This window comes from Drosophila biarmipes, chromosome 3R (genome assembly GCF_025231255.1).
Source record: "Drosophila biarmipes strain raj3 chromosome 3R, RU_DBia_V1.1, whole genome shotgun sequence".
Classification (NCBI taxonomy): Eukaryota; Metazoa; Arthropoda; class Insecta; order Diptera; family Drosophilidae; genus Drosophila; species Drosophila biarmipes.
Window position 1 is genome coordinate 16,134,601 of NC_066616.1, and position 25,022 is coordinate 16,159,622.

General features: G+C 40.6%; 3 protein-coding genes and 3 non-coding genes across 9 annotated transcripts; 4 read left to right on the forward strand and 2 right to left on the reverse strand.

Moving 5' to 3' along the window:
• Positions 1 to 486: 486 nt before the first annotated feature.
• Positions 487 to 23,222, forward strand: LOC108031721 (uncharacterized). Of its 4 annotated transcripts, XM_017105391.3 has the most exons (8): positions 487 to 916; positions 4,367 to 4,426; positions 14,240 to 14,261; positions 14,318 to 18,184; positions 18,246 to 18,365; positions 22,321 to 22,578; positions 22,642 to 22,833; positions 22,894 to 23,222. In XM_017105391.3, the coding sequence occupies exons 1-8, from the start codon at positions 777 to 779 to the stop codon at positions 22,963 to 22,965; spliced, it is 4,731 nt and encodes a 1,576-aa protein (XP_016960880.2). In that variant the 5' UTR covers positions 487 to 776; the 3' UTR covers positions 22,966 to 23,222. The 4 variants fall into 4 exon arrangements, with proteins under 4 accessions (XP_016960880.2, XP_043947947.1, XP_043947951.1 ...); XM_044092012.2 differs by lacking the exon at positions 4,367 to 4,426; XM_044092016.1 differs by lacking the exons at positions 487 to 916; positions 4,367 to 4,426 and adding an exon at positions 6,785 to 6,840.
• Trnaa-agc (transfer RNA alanine (anticodon AGC)) lies at positions 10,783 to 10,855 on the forward strand. The gene has a single exon. It is a non-coding gene; the product is annotated as a tRNA-Ala (tRNA).
• Trnaa-agc (transfer RNA alanine (anticodon AGC)) lies at positions 11,910 to 11,982 on the reverse strand. The gene has a single exon. It is a non-coding gene; the product is annotated as a tRNA-Ala (tRNA).
• Positions 21,373 to 22,188, forward strand: LOC122818174 (uncharacterized). Its single transcript, XM_050888444.1, has one exon. It carries the CDS (start codon positions 21,452 to 21,454, stop codon positions 21,578 to 21,580), a length of 129 nt encoding a protein of 42 aa, XP_050744401.1. The 5' UTR covers positions 21,373 to 21,451; the 3' UTR covers positions 21,581 to 22,188.
• Trnaa-agc (transfer RNA alanine (anticodon AGC)) lies at positions 22,021 to 22,093 on the forward strand. Its single transcript has one exon. It is a non-coding gene; the product is annotated as a tRNA-Ala (tRNA).
• Positions 22,974 to 24,761, reverse strand: LOC108031722 (transmembrane protein 192). The gene is made up of 4 exons (XM_017105392.3): positions 24,511 to 24,761; positions 24,244 to 24,376; positions 23,904 to 24,180; positions 22,974 to 23,475 (listed from the first exon to the last, which is right to left on the reverse strand). The coding sequence occupies exons 1-4, from the start codon at positions 24,651 to 24,653 to the stop codon at positions 23,246 to 23,248; spliced, it is 783 nt and encodes a 260-aa protein (XP_016960881.1). The 5' UTR covers positions 24,654 to 24,761; the 3' UTR covers positions 22,974 to 23,245.
• Positions 24,762 to 25,022: the final 261 nt, after the last annotated feature.

The following is a 25,022-nucleotide window of genomic DNA, read 5'->3' on the forward strand; positions in this document are numbered from 1 at the left end:
AAAATCGACGCGCAAAGTCAACACAAAATGCAAAGCAAATGAAAATTTTTATAAAAATAAGCGTCGGGAGATTAGCATAAAGTCAAGACACTGCAAAGGAACATGCAAAGTCCTCATGCTTATTGATTATTTGATGGAGTCCTTAAGTTCTCAGGGTTGAGTGTTTTTTTATAGCTTAGGTTGGATCTAAAACACTGAGACCTATCTTTGCAATGTATTTACATTTAATCAGTTATTTGTCCGAGGTTATGGTAATTTGTTAGGTAGTTGCTTAATGTTTTTCTAAATAAAATAATCAAGACAAATACTTATTCAGTACTTTTCATGCTAAAATTATAATAAACTGTATTTTGTTTATATATAATAACCATTTTCATCTGTCTTATTTAAGACTCCTTTCTGGCAATTTGAATTGCCGCCATACTGCTGTACGAGGTGGCAACGCCGTTACCCGATTCCCCGCCCGCCTTGCAATCGATAACAAATCAGCTGTCTGCGCTGCTCTCTCGGAAGTTTTATAAAATTTTTTATTTATTTTGCAATTCATTTATTTTCTGTGCAATCTTTCGGCCAAAAATCAAAAACGGAACGCTGTAATCTTCTCAGGACGCTTGGCGGCTCGAACCGGTTCGATTTGAAGCACCAAACCCAACAGTACAAACGCGGTCCACTTGGCCAAATGTGATTCGCATATGAATGCCTTAATCATAACAAACATTTCCTACCGGAGTCACCGCCATGCCATTAGATCACTAGAGTGTTGAGTGCTCCCAGTCATGAGTGGACCGCAGCAGCCAGGAGATGCGGCAGGAGCACCTCCCAGCGCCGCCGGTGAAGCGGGCAACCGGCCGGAAAGGAGCACCACCGGCGGCGGAGAAGCGGTGCACCCGGGCTCCGGTCCCAGTCCCAATCACTGGTGAGTCCTCCACGTTACCAACACGCTAAGTACGGTTTTCTTTAAAAACCAGACAGGATGGACAGGACGAGAAGAGAGTTGCCCCTGCTTTTGAATTTCCCCAACAAATTTCAAACCATATAGAGTTGCCTACAACTTTTTTTGGGGCATATGTTAAAAAATTGTATTAGTTTATGCTATATGATAAAACTTTTACAATAAGGACATAGGGTTTCCAAAAATCATTTTTAAAGTGTATCGTTTTAGGTCGGAAAACTTATATCTTTGAGTTGGAGACTATGTTTAAAAGGCCTGAATGTCAGTTGGTTATTAAACCATATCAGGCTTTTCAAAGGTTACCCAGTATAGTAACTAGACTTCTGTAGTATAATATCCACATGGAAGTTCGTAAGAGGTTGGAACCCCAAAGTAAACTGCCAACGCTCGCAGATTCCCGGCGTTGGCATGATTTTTCTTTTATGATAATGAGGGCAGGCCACTCACGTGCTTACTAATTTTACGACGCCCCCAGCTTCTTTTCGAGCTTCGCATAAATATAATGTGTTGCGTACGAGATTTTTTCAGCCGCCTGCCCCAACGCCCCATTAAATAGCTTACCTAAACGAATTCTGTTGCTCTGTTTTGCATATTCAAGTGGCTTTATCCTGCAGCTTTGAAGTTGTAACCAAAGAATCCTTAAAAAGATATTTGACCTTATAAAAAAATTGTTAATTCATTTTATAATTATGATTACATCAGAGTAATTTATTATAATTTATAATTATAAAACAAAAATTCTTTAAAATGGATTATTATTTTAATGCTTTTAAGAATGCTTTTTATTTTTTTCAAATATAAGAAACCCACTCCAAAGTCTATTCATCATGCAATATCATCAAATTATTTGGTTTATTGCCATTCAGCGCCCATCTCGCACCCTGACACTTTTTTGGCAACATCTGCTGGCAAGCGGGAAAAAACGAGCACAAAAAAGGCTCATAATAAATATGAAATGGCAAAAACGTGTCGATTTCCTTTAACAACTTGAAAATGATTTGTTTCACAGTCTGCAGAGCGTATTAACTTCGATTTTCAATTCACAGCAGACCTTGCCACACATCAGAGCACGGCATATGGAGAAACACGGGGCCATCCACCCAACTACTTGGCCAATTTTTTGCCAGTTAGGCAAACGCAAAATACCATTTGGGCCGCAAAAGTTGCCAAACAATGTATTTTCGGGAGAAGGAGACTCCGTCTGTTTGTTTGTTGGGCGGGCCAACCAGCTTGTCTCAATGACGTTGGTCCTTAGCCATGGCCCGCGGCTCTGTCAGCTCCATCTTGCTAACCAAACAGGCCAAAACAGCCGCCGACTACAGCGCCCAAGACAAAGGACCCACAGAGGAGCAGCAGGAGCGGCAGGTGGCGAAAAAAGTCTAATTGATGGCCCTGTTCGAACCTGCATCTTGACCATTTCCGTTCGTCTGCGGATATGCATGTCTACTCAATTTTCCGGCAAATGAGTCGCCCTCATCGTGCTCAAGAACAACAAAAATTGATTGGAATTTGCAACAAGCGGATACAAATTTTTTCCCAAACTCGTTTTTCACATTTTTCTGCTACTGTTTTTCTCTGTCCTCCGTTTTTTTTTTTTTTTTTTTGCATTGTTTTTCTCCTCAATACGTCAACACTTGTCTTTTGTGGCTTGGCTGCTGTTGCCTTTTTATTTGCCCCTTGTTGCTCTCCAAACTTGCCTCAAAAATTGAAAACACATTGAACCACTCATAAATGTCGAAGGAGTCGCTTTTTTGACAAGAGGTATCACATACTTTAAAACAATAAGCAGTTAAAATTACACTATATTATCTTCTGGGTAAATCAATATTAATAAGAATATAATTGTATTAAATCTATAAGGTAATCTAAATTTGAGTTCGATTTCCTTATTCCTATTTATAACATTTTTCCCTTGCTTTAAAATTCATGACTAAAATTCCCAGCTAATTGCTATGTTCCATTTTTCAAAAGGGAAAAATCCCTGACCAAAGGAATTAATGCAATTAATAAGCTTCAGCGTCGCATGCTTTCAAACTTTAGCTCCGTACTTTTTTCGTAGCTTAAAACAAACGAAAAAAATGTTGGAGAGGTAAAAATTAATTATAAACAAATCTTTTCATGTCACCAACGGAATTTTCGACACTTTGGCGCATTTTTCAGCTGCCCAACCGAAATTTCACAGCCGTTTCTACGGATCCTCCCTTTTCCCCCAACTTCGCTTTCACAAGCACTTTCCCTTCGGAGCAATTGTTTAGGGTCACTCAAAAGCACATTTCACTTATTATTAGCTCATTTATTACCCACGAAAGGCGCCTGACCCTGGCAGCACCTGGAAAAACTTTGTTAAAAATGCTGGCCAATACAAAAAGAAAAAAAAAGGAAAATATATAAAGGTTTTCCTTTCCTTCCTCCTGAAGTTCCCCATCTGCTGCTCTCGTTGGGCACCTTAAAATTAACACATAAATTTTCAAGTGGGTGGCCAACGGCCTGCGGCTGGCTATCCACGAGATACTTTTAGTCCTGCTGGGTTTTTTTTTTTATAATTCAGAAGCGTAGTGTAAAGGGGATAGAAAATCAATATTTTAAATAAAAATTAGTTGTATTAGGTTAATAATTAAAGAACGTAATCATTGTAAGCAATATAAAAAAATAATTCTGAAATGATTTTTATTTTTGAGTTAAAAAATATTTATTAGGAATAAATATTACTTGTAAGCAAACAAAAATATCCCCGATAATATACAAAAATAGATTTACTTGAAGGGCTGTGCAGGTTATCAAACCGCTTTAAAAATCTGGGTATCCCCTTTGCCTACGCCCCTGGTTGTGGCTTGCCTGTCATTGAAATTTCCGTGTGAGTGCGTTCAATGTTCAGGACCCCATTTTCCAGACCTCCACAAACCAGAAACCCTCCGAACTGGGCAATTGACGTTGAAACTACGTGACGTAAAAAAGTAAATCGTATCTGCGGGACTTCCAATGACAGTGACTTCCCTTTTCTCGTTTTTTATTGTGTGCAAATTGGCCACCTGACTTCCCCCCGACGCATCGCTTTTAATTATAGACCACTAAATTAAAATCCATGCAGAAAATAGGCAGGGGTGTATTTATAATGTCTGGCCTTCATTATCAACTCAAATGCAGGCCTTAAGCATAAAAATCAACTTTACCACTCCTCCAAAAAACATGACAAAAGAAATCCCAAGACAGTCAGGGGAAGAGGTAAGGAAAGGACCTTAGCAATGCGGAAGCAAATAAACGTCGCAACTTTCTTGAAATCCCGGGAAGGGCACATTTTGAATAACAAAATTAACAGCAGCCCCGCCTTGCAACCTCTATTCCGTGTTTAGTTATGCATTTCTTTTGCTTTCTTTTTATTTAAATTTTTATTTATGTTTTCTCCCACATCCACAGGCGACAGAACAACTCGATGAAATATAATTCGCGACCCTGGCATCGAGCCCGTCCGGACAGGCAAGTTTTTCCTTGTATTTTCTTCATTTCCCCCTTTGTTTTTGTATTTTTTATCCCTTTGTGCCATTTGTTTGTGTCTCCCCGTATTTGTTTGCCTTGCGTGAGCTCCTTGGCTTAACGCACGCTTGCACCTTTCCCGCCTAACCAAACCGAACCCAAAAGTCGGGCGAAGGACTCATCCTGCCGAAGGGACGATCCCCCGGTGGCAGCCACATTATTAACACTTGACTAAATATGCATTTCTTGGCTGGACGCCGTCGACAGCGCCAGAAGCGTTAACAAGGTCTGTCCGCAGGCGGGAGGGGAAGGAGTGGCGTTGCCAAAAGTCGGGTCAGGAAGTCTCTTGAATATTTTTAAAATTTGTACATCCATTTTTTGAGAAAGAAGTAGACTACCTGCTTGAAAAAATCCCTGCCTAGTGATTTGTTTTTATACCTACGTTTTTAACTAAACAACAATCCATAATAGGTAAATTCATTTTAAAAGGAACTTTTACCAGCACCTTAATCACAACTTTAAAAAATAGATTTAAATTTTCAAATCTTTTTAAGTTTTAAAATATTTTCAAGAGTTAAAATTTATAATATATATATTTAAACCAATATTTCTCATTTCAAAAGCTAATATTTTCCTCAAAAACTAAAAAAGAATCCCTAAATCCCTGTAAATATTTATTAATATGATAAAAATCATTAAAGAAATGCTAAATAAAATGTTTAAATATTTGTTTTGATATCAGAACGCAAGAAAATATAAATTTGGATATTATTAGATAACCCAAATGTTTATGCTATGACTGCAATAGGCAGATGTTTACCAGATTCAAACAAAGAAAAACATGCAGCATGCTTTGTTAAGACATAAATACTACTAAATTATCCTTGTAAGTCTCGGAAAAATCGCAATTTTTTCGAACGCATTCCCAACGTGTAACGCTAAATCGTTACCCACCACCCGCCCAACCGACGCGAGGGGCGACAGCCGCTTGACGCACGGCTCGTAGAACCCGATTTCGGCAAAGGTCCGGACCCTGGCCTCCTTTGTAAGAAGTTTATCCGCGCACGCGATCAGCAAGTTCGGACACCCCATCTCAAGGATCCCGGAGAATTTTGTTGGAATCGAAGCGTTTTGAGCGGATCACAAGCCCCGGATTAAGCGGATCATGCCAATGTTTAGCTCTTGAAGCGGGACTAGTTAAAAGTTAAATGCGAACGATATCAATTGGTTGTCTTTCGTTGAGCCCTACCTGTTCGGATTCGGAGTCTTACAGTGAATGGTATTTAATTGTAGTAGATCTTAGAACTAAATTGCCTATTTAGATGCATTGTCCCTAGTTGGTGATGGTTTAAGTAAGGATTTCTAGATTGTGACAGATATGGCTAATACATTGACTATCGGCATACATAGAGGCCCTACATTTGGTTACATATCGATTAAGTTGTTATATTTAGTTGGTTATGACATTATTTTTCTATGGTTTGATTTTTGGCCCTGTTTGGGTTTGATTTCGTTGATTTGTACCGCTTTAAGAGATCATTTTTGTATCCTTGCGCTCGAGGCCGTGCGACCTGCATTTTCATCTGCGAACTCATGGTGTCTTACTTACAGTAGGTTCCGCCCAAGCGAGCTGACTGATCGTGCGTTGAAATGATTGCAGTGGCTTCAGTAGCCGTGGGGCTTAGTATTCTCAATTAGGGTTGGATAAGATTTCTGAAAAAGGTATAAAATGGGTGGTGAGATGACATGTTCCAATGATATTCTCTTGTATAATTTACAAATATGATATAATAGTTTATTTATACATAAAAAGAAACATAAAGGGAATATATATTTTTACTTTGGAATGGTTTTTATCATGGTTTGGCGGATCCCCATAGCACACCACATCTTACCCACTCAAACTTAACTATTAGTAAAGATTTATTCGATCTATTATACTATCCAGGTATCTAAAATCATCTTTCACTTGAATGCGATCCATTTTACAGCATTTATTGCTTTAATACTCTAAATCACGTATATTTTGAATCCAGTTCTTATAAACGATCCTCTGTCGATTTCCACCACGTTCCACTCTATTCACCACCCCATCTCCGCAACTCACCTTGGCAAGCGCGGGCTCACACTCGCGTCCGAAATTTTGGGCGCACCCAATTGCCGTCGCTTCGGTGCAACTGCGGAACCCAAGGAATTTCCACTTGCTGCGTTGCGAACACTCTTAAGCTGGACTTTTCCGTATTTTGGGTTGCCTTTTTTTGTTTGGCGGCTGGCTTCTTGGGAGAAGGAGTTAAACTCGAAGTCGGGACTCTGGTAGTTGAGACTCAACTGAGCCCGTGCACATGGCCTAACTGACTTTTATAGCGAGGCCGTCAAATGGCATGCGCCGAAATTTCATTCATGCTACACATAGAGCGGTATGTAAAGGACCCCAGATATCCTATCCCCATACCTCAGTCGATGTCTTGCTTATTGTATTGTTGTATATGCAGTTTACCAAACAAAAATGCCAACACACACACTCTCACTCCGGCATGGCGCCGGGAAGTATGCAACAGCCAACCAGAGAGGCATCTCGGATTGCAACGGTACAGCCGAGGGAGAAGGAACGAAACAGAGAGCGAGAGAGAGGGAGAGCATCTATTAATTGCACGTGCTGCAGTTGTTGTTATTATTGCTGTTGTTGTTGGGTTTTATGTTGTTTTGCTTGTATTTTATTTTATTCCCCCCAGCATTGCTCTCACTCTCACTCTGCCTCTCTCTCACTCGCTCTCTCGGCTGGTCCTTCGTGAGAGGCGAAGTGGCGAAGCTCTTGTGACGAGCAGTTCTCTGCTCCTTCTTGGCCTGTTTACCGTTAGTCGCACTCGGTCTTTCCAGCTCGCTCGTTCGTCCTTCGCTCTGCCGGCGTTGCAAGCGAACGGAAGGGGGAGGGGACGCAGGAGAAGGAGTGAATGGGTGGGGGAGGACTGAAACCCCTGCCCCGCTCTCCACCACTGCTGCATCCTATTTAGTTACATCTTGTTGTTGTTGCTGTATTTTGCATTGTTTTGTGCTGTGTTTTGTTTTGCTGCAGCTCTCGGGCCGTGACTTCGTGTTATGTACCGTTATGATCGTCGGCTCGTCGCTCGTTTGCTGCATCCGATGCTGCTGCTGTAAGTGTGTCTGTGTGTGTGAGTGCTGTTGTCCTGTTGTATAGTTGGCTATATACTGCTGCTGTTGTTGTTGTTGCCGCTGCAGCTATATTGCCACGGCTGTGTGTTGTGCTCTCTAAACTTCGCCCGCCCCCAATTGAAAAAGGAAAACATCGAAATAGTGACCGAAGCCACTAACGGCACTTCCCCCAAAACGAACTGCCCAGTATTGTGTTGTGTATTGTGCTGTTGTTGTTCTAACGGTAAATGCTCGATCCGCCGAAGAATCTATTAATTTTTTGAGTGCAACTAAACGTTAACAGCTTATAAAATAGTTTGAGGATTTCGGAAAAAATTATTAGTTTTTTAAGAGGACTAACCCGATCTAACACCATATTATTATCTGAACTTTAAAAACAACAACAAAGCTGTTGGAAAAAAAAGACTTATTAAAACAAGTCAAAAGTTCTTACTTTTAAATATTAAATCGTGAATTTCCTTTAAAAAGTCTTACATTTGTTTGCTTTGTTTTTAAAAAATCAAGGTAATCAACATTAAATATAAAATACCCACTAAATTAGCATACACTCTTATTTTTAATATACAACAAAATATATTTTTTCTCTTATTGGTGTCCGATTTAATAACACAAAACAATACCTAAAAATTACTCATACGCCATGTACTCCTGTTAAAATCTTTTCAACTTATTAATTGAGTTTGAATGTTTGCCTAAAAAAAAAACGTTCCACCTCGCTTAAAATAAACTTTAAAAATAAAAGCAACTCTACGCATGAGTAATCGTATTTTTAACCGATGCACAGAACATCGTTTCAATCTCGTTTAATGCCTGCGAGAGTTGACCGCGAGTTGTACTTGCAGATTTCATGAAAATCTTCCACCAAATTTTTTATGAGTGAATCAAGGGCTTCATAAAGAACGCACACTCGATCTTGGTTTTTAAAAGCTGGTAAACTTTTTAGTTTAATTAAGCGAGAAAAGTCAAAACTTAACATCTAAATAGGCTTTGACAGCAAAACAAACAAGCAATAACCGCAGAAAAAGTCAATCTGAGCAAAACGTCAACAATCGCAGGCGACCAACACGCCAACTTCCGTTTCCGGTCTGTCAACCGCACGAGGCTAACAACAAAAAATTCATAGCCTAACACGCAGGCTGATTTATATTTCACTCGCACAATCGCACACCCACACACTCGCACTGGCACGCTCACGCCGACAAACAGGGAGAGCAATTCATAAACAATTAAGTGACACTTTGAGTTTGAGTGGTGTGCGGGTGTGAGTATCGCAACAGGAGGCCATTTAACGCCAATGCAATTATTGTGATTGAGTTAACTTTGCCGGACTTCTGAATGACCTTGTGTGTGTGGTCAACATTCGAGTTGTTTTAGCAGTGTGTGTAAACAGACGGAGTTAATTACGCATATATTTAATGTGACACTGTGTTATTAAGCGGTAACCAAGTTGTGAAGATATTGGGTATTGATTATATTTTGGTGATGAGATTCCAAATATTCTGTATACTACATTTTGAAAAAATATTGATGAAATCTTAAGAAAACAGTTGAATGGGCTTCGCCTTAAATTATAAAAAAGGGAGACCAGAAATTAAATTTTGAATCAAATGAACTCTTAAGCGCTTCTCTTAAATAATGATAAGAAATTAGCTTGTAATAAGTATTTTTGGTATATTATTAAATTTTATTTTAATCAAACATGCCACTTTTTAAATTCTTTAACAAATAACAGATTTAATTTACTAAAAATCTATTGTAAGTTTCTTATATATTTATATCTTATGAGAAAAAAGCTAGCCAAAATTCAAAACTCATTCCAATTAAATAACAGAGCACTTCCACTCGAATTTCATTACTCTAGCTGTCATTCCTCGCAGTTCCACTCTAATTAACGTAAACAATTTCCAAAGCTCAGAAATAATCATAAAAAATATTCCGTGGAAAATCCGATTAGGCGAGATGCTTGCCGGCGCATCTGGCAATCGAAAAGTTCGGAAGTTGTGCGTTATTCTTATTCTTAATTAAATCCAAAGTACTGGCATAAACTTTTATTATTGTTGCCCATCATCTTGGTCGTCAGCTTTTTTCCTTCCCCTCTTCGAGGATTTGTCAATGTGGCAAAAGTGAACAATTTTTCATTATCGAGCGCGATAGCAAAATGACAGTAAGACCAAGTGCCCCATCCTCATTTCCTTTTCTCCGCCCGCCAAACTGCTGGAGTGTCAAATCATAAATATGCATCTAGCGTTTATCTAACGTCTTTATAGCCCAATCCCCCCGGCATTGTCTCTGTTTTTTGCCAAGGAGCCATGGAAAAGTCTCTGGGCCACAGCTAGAAGTAGACTTAAAAGTAATTTTACGTCTGACTAAACATTAATGTGCTCAATATTTTATTGTTTGTTTGTTATTTCGTACTTTTGCCGTTTCATGGAGTCTCTTTTTCCTTGCAAAAAGTCCAAGGCTCTGAGTTGATTATGCGGGAAGCTTCAAAAACTTTTCGGCAAGGCAAGCTGCATTTTTAAATGGTTTTTGTTTTTGGTTTCGGGTAACTGAACAATAAATATCGGGAATCAAGACATCACTTTCTAGAGAGGGGGAACCATTTCTTGGATTTTTAACTTGAAGCCTACTGGATATGTTTTGATTAATGTTATTGTTTATCTTAGAAGCGGTATTTATTTATTTGTTTAACACTTTAATGCTCTCCAATGTCTATTGTTTTATCCAAAATTTAATTTGGTATTATTTAAAGTCTCACAATTTATATAAATTAGATTAACACAAATCGATTAGATCACTTTTGACCTCTTCAAAGTTGGAAAATATTTTGATAAATCCCAACCACAGTGATAACATACAACAACTTTTGTCATTCATTCGTTAATTTAAATATTGAATATTAAATTGATTGTGCTCTACTTTGTGAGAAATATTTTTGTTTTTTGACTTAATTAAGAAATATAGTTGTTAAAATAATTATTGTTAGAAAATACCCCGTGAACTAAGTGGGTTTGAGCTGAAACAACCCCATTGACTGGGCATAAATTGAATTTAACTCCCAACCGAAGCCAATGCGAACCGAACTTGACCACAAGTTGCCTTTCTCTTGGCCAAAATGTTAATTTGGCTTGTCTTGCACTTTAGTCGAACACCTTTTTTGGACACTCTTGGCCGTTTGCCGTGCATGTGGGGATGTAGCTCAGATGGTAGAGCGCTCGCTTAGCATGTGAGAGGTACGGGGATCGATACCCCGCATCTCCAATTGGATTATTTCCCTTTTTTGCCAAGAAAAATACGCAGACGTCGGCAGTTTTGTCTTTTGCATTCTGGGACTTGCACAACATGTCGGGGAAGAAGTTGCCACTAATGAATATTCAAAGGTTGCTTTGTAGCTGCCAAGCGAGCATTATCCGTGGGGTCCCATATCCGCATCCCTTAGATGCCGATGCCGCCCCCATGCCGACAATCAAGACGCGTAATTTGATTTGCGCCCTCATCACATTTTTACACTTACCGAAAAAGGGGATTCAATAATTACAAATTTGTATTAAACTGCTTTAACTTTAAACTATATTTTTAGAAAAATCAGCCTTGAAATTAAATAGATGACTATTAAGTACAATTTTATAATATACAAATATTTAAAATTTGTTTAAAATTTTCTTTCATAAGCAAATTTTTTAATAAATATACTTCGAATTGAACACATTTTTTAAAGAACCCTTTAAAATAAAGTGATGTATATCTCCAATTAAATGTAATTTGCAAGTGCCGCTCAAAATCCTGGGGAAATGGCTGAGCGAACACATTGTCGCACATAAATCAGCACAATATGCCAATGTTTGTTTACTTCCCTGCATCGCTGAGAACTTTGCCAGCAATTAACCAGACAGCCGCAGCAGTCAGAACAGTCAGCACAGTCGGAATCCGGATGTGAAACTGAATCTGTATCTGAATCTGAGTCTGGTCAGGGAGTTGGAGTTGTCAAAGGGGCGAAAAACACGGTCCCAGGACGCCGCGGGCAGCTTCAGAAACTCCTCGACTGTCTGAGGTAGCTGGGGTTTTGGCTGTTTGTAAATGATACATGATGTGCTATTTATGAGCACAAGCTTTTGTTTTAATTTTTACCCCCAACTTGCCTTCGCTTTCCACAGTTTTGGGCCAGGACAAAGTTTTTTGTCGTAAGCTAGTTAAGCCAATGCTGCTTTCCTGTCGTTGTTAAAATTTATGTATTTATTTCTAGATTTTTAATTGTTTTAAGTGTTTGGCTCGGCAGAGTTTGTAGTTGATTTGTGTAAAGTAAAAAAAAGTATCCTGGAGATGCGGGGTATCGATCCCCGTACCTCTCACATGCTAAGCGAGCGCTCTACCATCTGAGCTACATCCCCGGGTTGTTATTTCCTTAAAAATGGTTCAATATCCACTGCTGACTCGCTCAAAGGTGGACAATTACCTGTAGTTTCAATACAATTGGTATGCAAGTCGACAAATGACCTGGTTACAGTTTCGTAGGCCAAGTCCAAACTGGTTTGCAGCTTAACTTTGCTTGGGGTGTGGCATTTGAAAGACATGACCACGCTTCAATTAAAGACAGAGGCGCCGTCTAAGAGGCGGCCTATCTATTGGTGTTAATGCTATATTTATAGACAGATAACCAATAAGAAGTATCGATGAATATAGTATAAAGAGGTTCTAACTCGTTAGATAACCATATAGTAAACTTTAAACGTTCAGCTGTGAATTTCTTTAATAATAAATTTCCTAAATATTATGATTTGTTGCAAAATGTATATCACCTAAAAGCAGCAGTCGTAGGAAAACAAAATTCAAATATTATACCAATACTTTTGGGAAGTCAAAGAAATCAGAACTTTTCGGCTTCATGCTTGGCACTCGGCAAAAAAATTAATATGCATAACGCATAGCGGAAAGAAAAAATAAACTTGGGAAAATGTATGCAGCGATGAGTGAAAAAGGATGCCACTTGCCTGGCTTTGGGCCCCACTCAACCCCTGTAGAACCAACAATAACACGTTCCCTTATCGGGAACCGGAAACGGTTCTCAAGAAAGAGAAAGTCACGGTGGCGTATGTGACAAGTCCTTTCTAATGAGCAGGAAGAACACAACACGTAGGCGGGCGAGCACCTACTGCTCAAATCAAGCCAAAAAGTCGCCCTCAACTAATAAACTTCTCGCCGGTCCAAAGTCAATTAAAAAAGGGAAGAAAAATTGTACGTGACACCCGTAGGTAGACAGCTCAGAAAAGGGCAGGAGATGGCATGGGATGAGTGCTCCTCAAGCTGAAATACTTGAACTAAGAAGTCGCAGACTGTCTTGAAATTAAAATTACACGACGCCCGAATAACTTTGGCCCCACTACCACGCCACTTTCGTTCCGCTGGCAGGTAAATGCTGACAAAAGTTTTGCAGGTAGCATTTCTTTTACGATTCGCCAGAGAGAACCAGAAGCAGCTAAGAAGTTGCGCCACTTGCTACGTTTTTGTCATTAATTTTGTATATCATTGAGTTTTACGAGGCTCATAAATATGAAAACGTTTAACTCTTGCTGGCTGAAAGGAAAACAGGGGATTGGGGGCTTCCCCCGAAAACTCCCAAGCCGCGTTTTATTATATGAGACAAACTAATTGTCTTGTACTTGTAATGTGTTTTTAAGCGCAGCCACGCTTCCCACATGTTTTCACAATGTTTCCCCGATAAACAAGAAAGGGGGCTTCGAGTTATTGGGGCAGGAGTTGTAACAATTAGAGGGTGACTTGAAGGGTTCGCCTCCTTCGGTCGTGTGCAACAGCTTGAGGTAATTTTCAACTTTTACTCTTTGTTTCGGCGTTGACAAGAAGCGTGTTGTTTTGTTTGGTTTTAATTAAAGCCCAAAACATATCAAGTTAAATGTTGGGGATCCTTAGAGGAAAACCCACTGTCATTCCAGCTTTGTGGCAACGTGGTTTTACTTGAGTCAAGTGAATTGTGGCAATTGTAGGATTTAATTCATATCCCAAAGAGTTTTTTGCTTTATTTTAAGTTAGTATGTGCATTCAATAATCCATCTGAATCAAACTGTTCCCAATCTATTCAATTGCAAAAGCTTCTTCATTTGATGGAAATTAATTCTCCTTTGGATTCTATGAGGACTCAAAAGACTTAAACTTTCTCACTTTTAAATTTTTAATTAGTTCGTGTTACAAATGACATTAACGAAAAAGGCAGAGGCAAAGATTTGTGGCCGTATATTTTAGCATTTCTTAACGAGATTTTTCGGGGAGAAAAAACAAAAGACCAGAGGAATTCGCACCTTTGCATACACAAATAGCAAGGGCCAAGTTTTCGGCGGATGGGAAGTGCCAAGGAATGGGATGGGGTCAGGGGTACTGTGGTTATAAATTTTAAATCTGTGAAATTAATGCAGCAGCTTTCTTTCATTTCTCCGTTCGTTTTCTTACGTGCCACAAAGTTGCGAGTAAACTCCGAGCACGTTGCTTGATTACATTAATTATTCCTTTATTGTTGCGCAAAACTTTTCACCTTTCTCGGCGTTTCTGTAGTTATGTTTTTGTAATTTGTCTAATTGTAATTAATTAGAAAAGAGTTTACTTACAATGTAAATTTTTTCTATTTTCCTTTTTCAGTGGTCACTTTAACAACAGAGTGGTAAGTTAAGAAGAACATTGAATACTTGATGATTCTAACAAATCAAAATGTTGTAGTGGACTAATAATAATCAAAGGCATTCGCCATACCCGCGATCAAAATACGGAAATCGGGAGCATTCGGATAACAATAATTCAAATCAGCAACGCCAGGAGAGAGATTATTCCAAGAGAACTGATTTTCAGGAAAGAAGGCCCAGATATTCCGATGAGGGCTACTCGGGGAGATACAGAGATTATCACTACAGGGATCATTACCACAGGAATCAGCCCAGGAGGAGTGAAGATAATCGATCTAAGTCGCCCTACTATAGGGACGAAAGTGGTTCTGGTCTAGGCAGAAGTGATTCCTCTAAGTCGCCTTATTATAATGATGAAACTGGCTCAAATCTAACCAGAACCCCAATTGTCAACAGAAATAACAAACACAACTGTGAACCGAGAAGTGAAGCTTCTAAAGCTGAATCTGATCAAAATCAGTATCAATCTGAAGAAAGAAAACGAAGTGAAAGCCAAAACAACTTAGTTGAGCCAAGTACACCTCCCTCCAAAGAGGAATGTACAGTTGCGTCAAAAGTGGATCAAAGCGAAGAATCCAATGGGCTGAAAGAAAGACACTCACCTACCGAGCGAAGCAGGGATTCTGAAATAGCTTTTAAGCCTTTTCAGATAAGAAGAAAAACTCCTTTAAAGCAGAAAGAACAAGAGCAAACCCCTGATGAACTGCCAACTGTCAGTCGAGTACTGATTGAGAAACTGAATCTGTCCAAGTCCAGTGAGAATCCCTCTGTTCCAGAGGCTGTTCATTCAATTCCGCGGATCTCAGTGCGTCCCCTTATTCAGCTGGTGAGGCAGGAGCTCTTAGCAGTCACCCAGGAGGATCGTCTGGGCAAGAATGGTCTCCTGAGTCCACCTCCTTCTGCAACCAACGCCAGTCCCAGTCGCCTGGCCTTTAAACCCACACTCAGAAATCGTCGACGGACAGTAAGTAACTGCAATCACATTGCAGGCACCGCAAGCACTAGTCATGCCGGAGACAATGAAGAATCAATCAACGATCGTATCGCCAGTATGGACAAGGAGAGTCTGAAGTACATAATCAACAATGGCGACACCATCTACGAGCAACACTTACAGATCCAGGCCAGGAGACGATTACGCGACGAGATTCGGAGACAGCTAAAAACCATAGAGTTGGATCAGCCCAAGGATAATTCAGCGAATGAACTGGTCGAGGACGAAATCGTAGATGCTATCAAATTGCCCGAACTTCTGCTGCAGGAGATCGAAAAGTGTTTTGGCATAGATATTTCAGACGGTCAAAAAGATCAAGGCTCTAAAGAGGATAATCAAGACCCAACAAAGGATTGTGAAGGATCTAAAAAGAAAACACCCAACGGCGAGGATGGTTTAAAAGAAATTAAAGATCCTAAGAACGGTGTTAAAAAGACTAAGAATACTATCAAAGATAGCAAAAAGTGCATTAGGGGTAATAAACATCAAAAGAAACAGCAAGATTGTTCGCTTCAAAGTACAGATAATAATTATCAAAACCAAGAGGCCGACGAACTTACAAATAGTAGTGAGTGTGCGAATGATAATTCAGATAACTTGGTAAAATCCATTGGGTTCAATAAAAAAGTTTTACAGGAAAACAATAAAAAGAAAAGCCCTAAAAAGAAATTAAGAGGACCTCAAAAAGGAAAAGGGAAAAACAAAAATAATATTTTTCCAGTGGTTTCCCAGTATAAACCTCAAGAAGCTGAACCAGAAACTAGTAAACCATTTGGTTCTGTGAATGGATCCAAGGATCTTATGGCAAGGCTGAAAGCAACTGAAGAAGTCACGGCATTGGCGGGAATACGTAACCATCGGCCGCCCTTGTTACCCACTCCAGCAATTGGCAGAATTTCAGATACCGCTGAAAGACCAAAACATAGTAGTGAGGTCCCTAAAGTTAGTAAATCACCAACGAAAAAAGTTAACAAAAGTTCTGAAAAAGAAATCACTCCTCTAGTTTCTTCTCCTATACCAATAAAAATGGAAATCAAGAGGGAATCGAGCAACTCACCAAATACAGTCCCGCCTTTACATTCAAAAGATGTTATTGACCTCCTGAGCTCATCTGATGAAGAGGAAAAAGGTCATGGCGTAGTGGATATGGACGTGGATGAACCAGAGAAAGAAACCTCCACTCCGAGTGATAAACTGTCTGTGGACGCTTTACTTGGACCTGAACCACCGACTGCAGATAATGCCGACAGTGATCATTCGGCCAGCTCCCAATGCAGCAGTGAATCCACGAAAAGGCGCCGTAGGCTGAAGCTTCAAAACGATGCAGAAAATGTGGTGGACAGTTTCGAGAAGCTGATCCTTCCCCACCTTCGAGAGGCTCTCACGGATCGCTATCGTCGCCAGCATTCTACAAGTTTGCAAAGCCGTCTGCATTTCATATCCTGCGTGGTGACAAGCTCCGAGTTCAACTCCCAGACCTTCAGTAAAATCGAGGTAGCCAAGATGCAGATGAATCTCAAGTCCGCCGACAATCGTCAAGCCATCGAATTTCTCCTTAGGGAGATCGTCAACGTGGTAAATTTGCAGAAACAGCGGCGGCGGGAGCAAGACGATGAGCAGAAGCTGGCTAGTTTATTAAGCCCCAAAAATACTCCAGTTGAGGAAACGTCCAAGGCAACATCCTCATCACCCCCAGTTCGGGAAAGTACCCCAGCTCTAGCCAGTCAGGAAACTCCAGCCACCTCATCCGCTCCCCAGATTTCTTCAGGCTTACCAAGTTCCCAACCAAAGCTACCCCAGGAAGCCCATTTAAGTCCTCCAGCTTTGGTCAACCAAACTCAAAATGCCGATCCATTTCCCGTTGGGCTGCCATTCCTGGCCATGGATTCCAGCTTAACCCATTTTTCTACCGCTGGCTTTCCTCGTCTAGGTGGTGGAGCAAATATAGGCGACCCTTTGGGCCAGCTGGGCGATATAGTTGCTCAAAATTTGGTCGAAATCGATCGCCGTCTGCTGGAGAACCAAAACCGTCGCAGCATTCTAGAGGAGATGATAATGAAGTTTCAGAAGGAGAAGTCGGATCTCGAGATGCTTAGTCTGGAGTTGCAGAGTCGAAAGTTTCTAATGATTAACTCGATGATTTCGAGAAGTCAGGCTTCTTCTGCTGCGCCAGTCGCAAAGGTTAGAAACTCACCTCCTCCAGCTGAATCTACACAGGAATCAACGCAGGAAGAAAGTTCCAACAAAGGAGGGATTGCCAGGCGAACTAGAAGCAGATTGAGAAGGGTTGGGTCGGTTAAGGTCGTGTCCAAACGTCCAGCAAGGATACAGAAACGAGTCGTCAAAAAAGCGAAATCGGGAGAGTTAACAGCGCAATTGCAGCAAGAGATTGCTGATCAGGAGGAGTGTAATAAAGCGAGCGAAGAACAAGCCGAGGAAACGGAATCAGGAGTGGGCTTTCAATCAAATATCAAAGAAGAGCCGGTAGAGGATATTATTTGCGACCAAACAGCCACAAAACCTCGGCCGACCCATCAACAAATGGCTATAATACCACCGCTACCACCACCACCACCGCCACCTGAGCCCATCTGCCTCAAGGAACCACCTTATGAACCAGATCAACACTGGTCAGAACTCAACTCCCAAGAGGAGTGCAACTTGAGCTTCGTACCGATGGGGAAATTGCACTATGTTCGAAGCCCCATCACCCAGATAAGGATCTACAGGGAGTACGTAATAGCCGCAGCCGAGGATGGGGATATCTACATGTTCCACCTGGTCAGTCACAAACTGGAACGAAAGATCACCAAGCACAGCGAGGCCATAACGAATATGTGCATCAGCGAAAAGGACTCCACTCTATACACCACATCGCTGGATGGCTTTTTTAAGAAGTCGTCGCTGCAGGTGGGCTCATCATTTCCCTTACGGAACCCTATTATTTCAAACTACTCTACAACGTTTACAGAATCTGGAGCGCGTCATAGAGACGGTCTACTTGAAGGAGCCCCTGCAATCGATTGACATCGCTTGGGGACTGGCCTTCATTGGCAGCCGATGGGGCCATATATCTACCTTTAATGTGCTGGTGAGTTCAATATTTTTATTACAATCTTTTTAAGTAATATAATTTACGTATGAGAAAATATATTTGATTTTTTAATTAAATTATAATATAAGTAATCCTATGCCAAGTTTTTCCACCCTCATATCATACATTTTCCCTTTCTGAATTTCACTTCTACCTTTCCAATAAATATTTCTCAACCAAAGCAATAACTCATTGGACCTTTTGTCGTGTTAGGGTCAATCAATCGTCTCTCAATTTATTTTCGGCACTTAATTTGACTCATTAAATATTTATCTGTCAAACAAACACTTGAACAATTTCAATTAAAATATTGGGCTGCGACTCGCGAGTCCTGCCAAAAGGACAGCCACCACACACAGGAAGAGTCCATACCTTGCCAGTGCGCCAACAAGAACAACACCAGGAGTTAACGAATTGGCAATGAGCAAAGCCAAAAACGAAAGTCTAGACAATGGAAATCAAATCGAATTTATTTTTCTTTCTTTTACTCCCGCGAATTTAACAAATTGGATAGAATGTAGGTAGAGGGGAGTTTTGCTCCTGAGCTGATACTTCATTAGAATATGGAGTATGAGGGGAGAGTAGAGCTATAAGTCTTAATACTGGCAGAAATTCGATTTATGGCTGCGACGTGCTGATAACTCAAAGCACCAATTTATACTACGTTTATTTCTTTTGGGCGCAACTGTACTTTTTTGGGAAGAACAAGTTGTAGGAGGTGTGGACATGAGTTTTAAACAACAGTAATTTTTAAATTATTAACTGAAAATATATAATATACAGATATTCAATTAGGGATACACTAAAATTGACTATAAAGTTTTTACAATAGAGATGTAAGTACCGTAAATGTAATTCGGGTTGGCCAACTAACATTTTTTTTTAATAATGTATGGAGTGTAATCCGAAAGGTGTAATGTAATGTAGGAGAATAACTAACTAACATGTAGAAGGAGGAAACTGTACCCACTTAAAAAATAGTGGGGTGGAGACGAATGTCCTTCTATTTATTGAGAGGGGCAGAACCACTATGATTTTAACTAAGCCAGGGGTACGCAACTGTACCTTCCATTGTACTGCAGTCGAAGGCAACTGTACTGCCGAATGTAGTGTGGGTGGAGGGTACTATACTTCAGTCTGTGGTAGGTGCAATCTAGAGCCTTGGTTATTTGGTAAATATGCGAAGATGCCACGCCCCATGTGGCAGGGAGCACATAGAGGGCGTTGCTGTTACTGCAGTTTTTCGCCAGCCTTGCTGCTATTGCTTGATATTTAGCTTTGCCTGGTGTTTTGTGTTTTATTGTGCAGTGTTTGCTGCACGTTGTTTGGCCGGGACTACGAGTCCTGGGAGTATATAGCCTCTTGGCTGAGACTGGAAATACCTACATACATACATACATCTATATCTAGAACGAGGGCTGGGGGTTAGTTGCAACAAACAACAGCAAACTGCAGCACTAGCATGCTGTCTCGTTCGCACACTCATTGGGAAGAAGGATATGGCTTCCTTGCTCGCTCTTTCTTCCTCTCTCCCTCTCTCTTTTTCTAGCTCTCCAGTGCTCTCTATTGTTGTTTATTTAAGTTTTTATGTGTGCCTGTTTAGTTAACGGTATATTTTGCCGGCACAGGACCCACTCTCTTTTTCACTCTCTCCAGCTTTTTTGTCCTGCGCATGTCTTCTGCGCTGCACTTCACCGTTAGTTGCATATAGTTGCTGCCATTCGTTAGTTTTTTGGCAGCAGCAAATAAAATGTTTATATGCTATTTACCCAAAACAATTTTAAATAAAATACAAGCCGACGAAGCTCTCTCCTTCCAGAGCACAGGCGTATAACGGGAGGCGCTATCTCTCTCTCTTCCTGCTGCAAGTGAGGAGGCGAGAGAAAGAGCGGGCCTTCCAAGGCGCTGCAACTGGAACTGTCTTCGTGCCTGTTGCTTCCGCTCTCACTCTCTCTCTTTCGCTCTCGTCCTTCGTGGCTCCTGTTTTCGTGTTGCTGTTGTTGTTGTGGCGTGGGCTTTTCTTGCTGGTTGGCTCCTGTTTTGTTGTGTTGTGTTTCTGGAAACTGACGCCCTGTCTATGGCTTGTTGTTGCCGGTGTGTTGGTGTGCTGGTGCGCTCGTACCGCTCTCCCATTGGCCGATTTGGCCAACTCGGGTTGGTTGTTTGTACCGTTATGTGTGGGGAGCCCCCGTTCTCTTAACTCTTTTTTCGTGTTTATACGAGCTTTTCCATTGTTGTTCGCCGTAGCAAATTGCACACATAGTTGGGTGGGTGTGGCATTGTGGGATATATCCTGCAGGCTGCAACCACTAAATAAACTCCCCCACTGCAATGTATCTAATTGCCCTCCCCAGAAGCAATTTATTTGTATTTTCTTTCCTTGCACACTGCGTCTGGCCGCCATCTTGGCGAATGGCTGAAGACATAACGGTAGATAAAAGTGCACTACATCGCTTCATCCCGTTCAGTTAACCGTATATTGGGATGTTGGAAGGGAGGAGCTATATTTTATTGCACAATTCTTCATTTGGTTCCACTTTTAATTTCTTGGGTACATATTTTCTGCTTTGTTGGAAATGGTTATTTTCCGAGAACCTACACATATTTTCGCAGAAAGAAAGTACGCTTTTAGCGTAAAAAATACATTAAAATAAATGGTAATGGTTAAGTTTGGCCTAACAAAAGAAAAGCAATTAAACAATTTCTATTTCTATATTTTTCTTGATTACTTATTTAAAGTAAGTGTAATATAACGACTGATTAGCCGCTTCTTCTATTAGAACGTGTTTCGTTTGTCTATTCTGTAAATCTAAATCAATAAACTTACATATATTGGGATCAGATTTAACAATTAAAATTTAAACTGACCTATAAACCGTCGAGGGTCAACGTCATTTTGCTTATCTGGGAATTGTGATCACTGTAGGTCCCTTGGAACGATTACCAAAGACAAAAAGCTCAAGTACTTCCCCTAGGGGGATTTCCAATTTGATCACTTATCGGTATGCAAGTCATATAAAAAGGCTCATCTGAAGACTCGTCAGCACATTTAATAATATTAATTGTTCAGCTCGTGATCAGAGATGAAGCTTCTACCAATTCTCGTAATGTTTGCGCTTGCTGTTTGCACTGCCTGCAAGAATCACGAGGAGTGGAAAGGACAACGACCAGGAGACTACGATCGCAGGCCGTATTCCAATCATTATGCCTAGAATACCTAGAATAAAGGCACATTAAAAATTTCAAAATTGAAAACTAAAACAGGACAACACAACTTTTATATTAACATTGCCAAAGAAAAATATTGAAGAATAAATAAGCACAAAATAATCTTCAATTTTTTGTTGTAATATGTAATTATCCCCTCCTTATAGAATTTGTAGATAGAAACGTATCTAATCATGAAAACTTATAAGTATACTCTTTAAATAGTTCCCACAAACGCAATGTCTATTTTTAAAGCCCCAAAAATGTGCGGTGGGCATTGTTTTCTTGTGACCATTTCTTTTGTTGCGGGAGAGCACGCATGAATGTCATGACAATGCACTTACGGAATTTTAATGAGTACGCAATCACAGTAGGTCCAAATTCAAAGCCGGTAAATGTGTAACCAAACCTTGTTGAGGGCTACTAAAAGAGGCATATTCACAACGGGGATGTAGCTCAGATGGTAGAGCGCTCGCTTAGCATGTGAGAGGTACGGGGATCGATGCCCCGCATCTCCAAAGGTGTTTTTTGGTTTTTCCTGAAACACCTACTTAATTTTTTTTTAAGGTTAAACATTATTTTTAACTTGAGTAACTATATAAAATCGAAAAACAATTTGAGCCTCAAAGTCTATCAGACATAATATCAATTTCCTGTGCATTGTATTCAATAATTTTAATTAATACTATTAAAATTTTTGAAATAAAACCATCATAATAATATATGGAACACTTACTATTTTCAGACCAACAAGGTAATGGCTAATCCCTTGGTTCAAACAGGCCAATCCATTATTGCCATCAAGGCCACAACGGAAGGAGTACGAAAGATCCTTGTTCTGGGATGTAGGGGAAACTTTGTTCAAATGCACGATGCTAGCAGCGGATTGCTGCTGCGACGTGTATGTATTCCAGAGGGCTTAAATGTCTACAGTCTCCTGCTCAACGATGGACACATCTACTGTGGTACACAGAAGAACGAGATCTATCAGATGGAATTTGACGTAAGTGGTAGGGATTGACTCTTTGATTGTCTCAGTATTGATTCCAGTTTTTCCCCCTTTTAGACTGGCAACTTGGTAACGAAGTTGAGCTGCGGCAATGGTGCCGTTTCCATAGTGTCCTTCAAAGAGCGCTATTTGCTAGTCGGATGCTACGATGGCTTCATTTATGTCCTGGACAAGGTGGCTAGAAAAAAAGTGGGTCGGTTCGAAGGCGCTGGCCGTTTGGTTTTAGCCTTGGCAGTTGCAGGCGATAAAGTGAGTTAATTATTGATACACCTTAAAGTTGAGATACTATAACTCACTATGAATCCGCAGATCGTCACATCTTCGAAGAATAACACGCTGGAGATTCTGAAAGTTCCCGCTGCCTTGGTAAACGGCCATTGAGAAGACACTTATTATTACTTGCATAAGTCAGTTATAATTTAATAGTTTTTTACACACACACTTGTTTGTTCAATACAATCCAATGACTTTAGTCTCTGATCGCGGATTAAGAATTGCGTTCTCTGTATGTACAATTTAATATTACAATTTTTTCGTTACCACCCAATTGCATTTGCAATTGCTTTTCTTGAAGAATATTTCTTCGTCGTGGACAAAATAATAAAATAAAGAGAACCACCAGTAAATATATGATAATACGCAGAAATAGAATTATTCGTCTTTAAGGAATTTGAGGAGTCCTCGATGCTCGGAAGCTAGTGTGCATTTGGTGCAGCTTCTGGTTGAGCTTGTGCGTGTGATCACGTAGATAATCGATGAGGTCGGCCTGTTTTTCCAGCAACTCCTCGGTGTCGCCTCCGGGTTGCATGAGACCCAAGGAACCGGCGGCGCGATCCGAACCGCGGAGAACATCAGGGGGCAACTTAGCGCTGTTAAACTTACGCACTTTGTCTGGAATTGGGTATTTAGTAATAGAGACAATGATTGTAAATACTTATTTTGCAATGTTAGCTGGAAATAAAATGCAATATTTACAGAATGTTTTATATGTTTCCAACTTGTGTAGTTATGAATCATTTATTTCTAAGCACAAAAACAGGTATTGAAAACATTAAAAGTCTAATCAGTGATCAGTGAGTCAGTCCCTTTCACAGAAAGTTAATTATAAATTACTCATATCATTACTCAAAGTAGGTAAGTGGTTTTAGTATATCTGAATAATAAAAAACTAAGAAATACATGAAAAACTATTATTTATCTAAAAGCTAATGTTTGAGATTAATCTTTGTGAAACGAAGTAATTTTCCAACTCATGTACCTTATTTCAGATAGTCCCTGATGCATTCTTTATAACTACCCTATTTTAACCCGCTCCTTACCAATGTACAAACTGTGGGAGACGGCCAACACCACATTCTCTGCCACCGTGAAGGCGGTCACATAGCTTACTGGCGACAACCAGCCGGCGGCGCAGTGCTCCCAGAAGTTCTCGGCGTAGAAGTGGTGGATCAAGGCCTGGACGGCCAGCAGCATGGAGTTCCACAGGGAGACCAGTTGGAGGGGAATCCCTTTCTGCATGTTCGTCTCGCGGTGGAAATCGTGATAGCCCTTCATGCGCAGATCGTTGTGCTTTATCTTCACAAAATGATCGAAGAGCTGGAACGGCATTGACATTAGGGCAGGTCGGAATTGACAGAGCCACTGAATGGGCATACTTACATATGTGATAACCCAGAAGGTGGCCCGCAGATAGAGCATTATGAAGTAGGCATCGCAGCGGCGATCTGTGGGGAACGAGGCCGCCAGAACGATCCCCACAATGGAGATCACAGTGGAGATAAGAAGATGAAGGCTGTGGGAGGACAGGCAATGGGTTTAATTTCGTGCATTATCGGTGGTTCTGCTCGGTAGCGCTATGGATGATTCACTGCCGCCGGCAGAAGTCTCCAAGTGGCCCCTTTCCCCCCGCGGCACCCCTTAACACACCTAAATGCAGGCACTGTGTTCAACTTGAAGGTCTCATTGTCGGTGGAGGAGAGCACGGGGTCCAGGAGGTGGTCCGTGTCGTGGATGTGGACGGGGGACACGCCCGGCTGGACAGCGGCGCCTCCTGTGGCTGGTTGCTCCATTTGCGCAGCTCTTTAACGAGTAGTTTTCGAATTCTTTTCGCTTTGTTTATTAACGCCGCAGAAAAACAACTCTTAATTTCCTTGGATACGGCAGCACTAACAAGCAGTACATTTTTCCACAGTGGCAACGCTGTGATGTCGATATTCTTGGAGGCCCCGGGGCAACTTGACAACCCTGATATATTGAAGTTTAACTAGCCGTTGGAATTTGAAAGTGGAACAGCAGTATAAGTCTAATAATAATAAGAAAATATAGTAATATAGTTAACAGAACCGAAATTATAAATTTATTTATTTATCTCAACGAATTCCTATGGGTGATGCTTCATTCTTAAATATAAATATTCGAATTATAACGGAAAAATACCA

Excerpts from the sequence above, each read along its gene's own strand:
- LOC108031721 (XM_017105391.3), top strand. The coding sequence starts at position 777 with ATGAGTGGACCGCAGCAGCCAGGAGATGCGGCAGGAGCACCTCCCAGC. Across the intron at positions 4,427-14,239 it reads CATCGAGCCCGTCCGGACAG|TGGTCACTTTAACAACAGAG; the intron begins GCAAGTTTTTCC and ends TTCCTTTTTCAG. Across the intron at positions 14,262-14,317 it reads GTCACTTTAACAACAGAGTG|TGGACTAATAATAATCAAAG; the intron begins GTAAGTTAAGAA and ends AAAATGTTGTAG.
- LOC122818174 (XM_050888444.1), top strand. The coding sequence starts at position 21,452 with ATGAAGCTTCTACCAATTCTCGTAATGTTTGCGCTTGCTGTTTGCACT.
- LOC108031722 (XM_017105392.3), bottom strand. The coding sequence starts at position 24,653 with ATGGAGCAACCAGCCACAGGAGGCGCCGCTGTCCAGCCGGGCGTGTCC. Across the intron at positions 24,377-24,510 it reads AACACAGTGCCTGCATTTAG|CCTTCATCTTCTTATCTCCA; the intron begins GTGTGTTAAGGG and ends GTCCTCCCACAG. Across the intron at positions 23,476-23,903 it reads CTCCCACAGTTTGTACATTG|ACAAAGTGCGTAAGTTTAAC; the intron begins GTAAGGAGCGGG and ends ACCCAATTCCAG.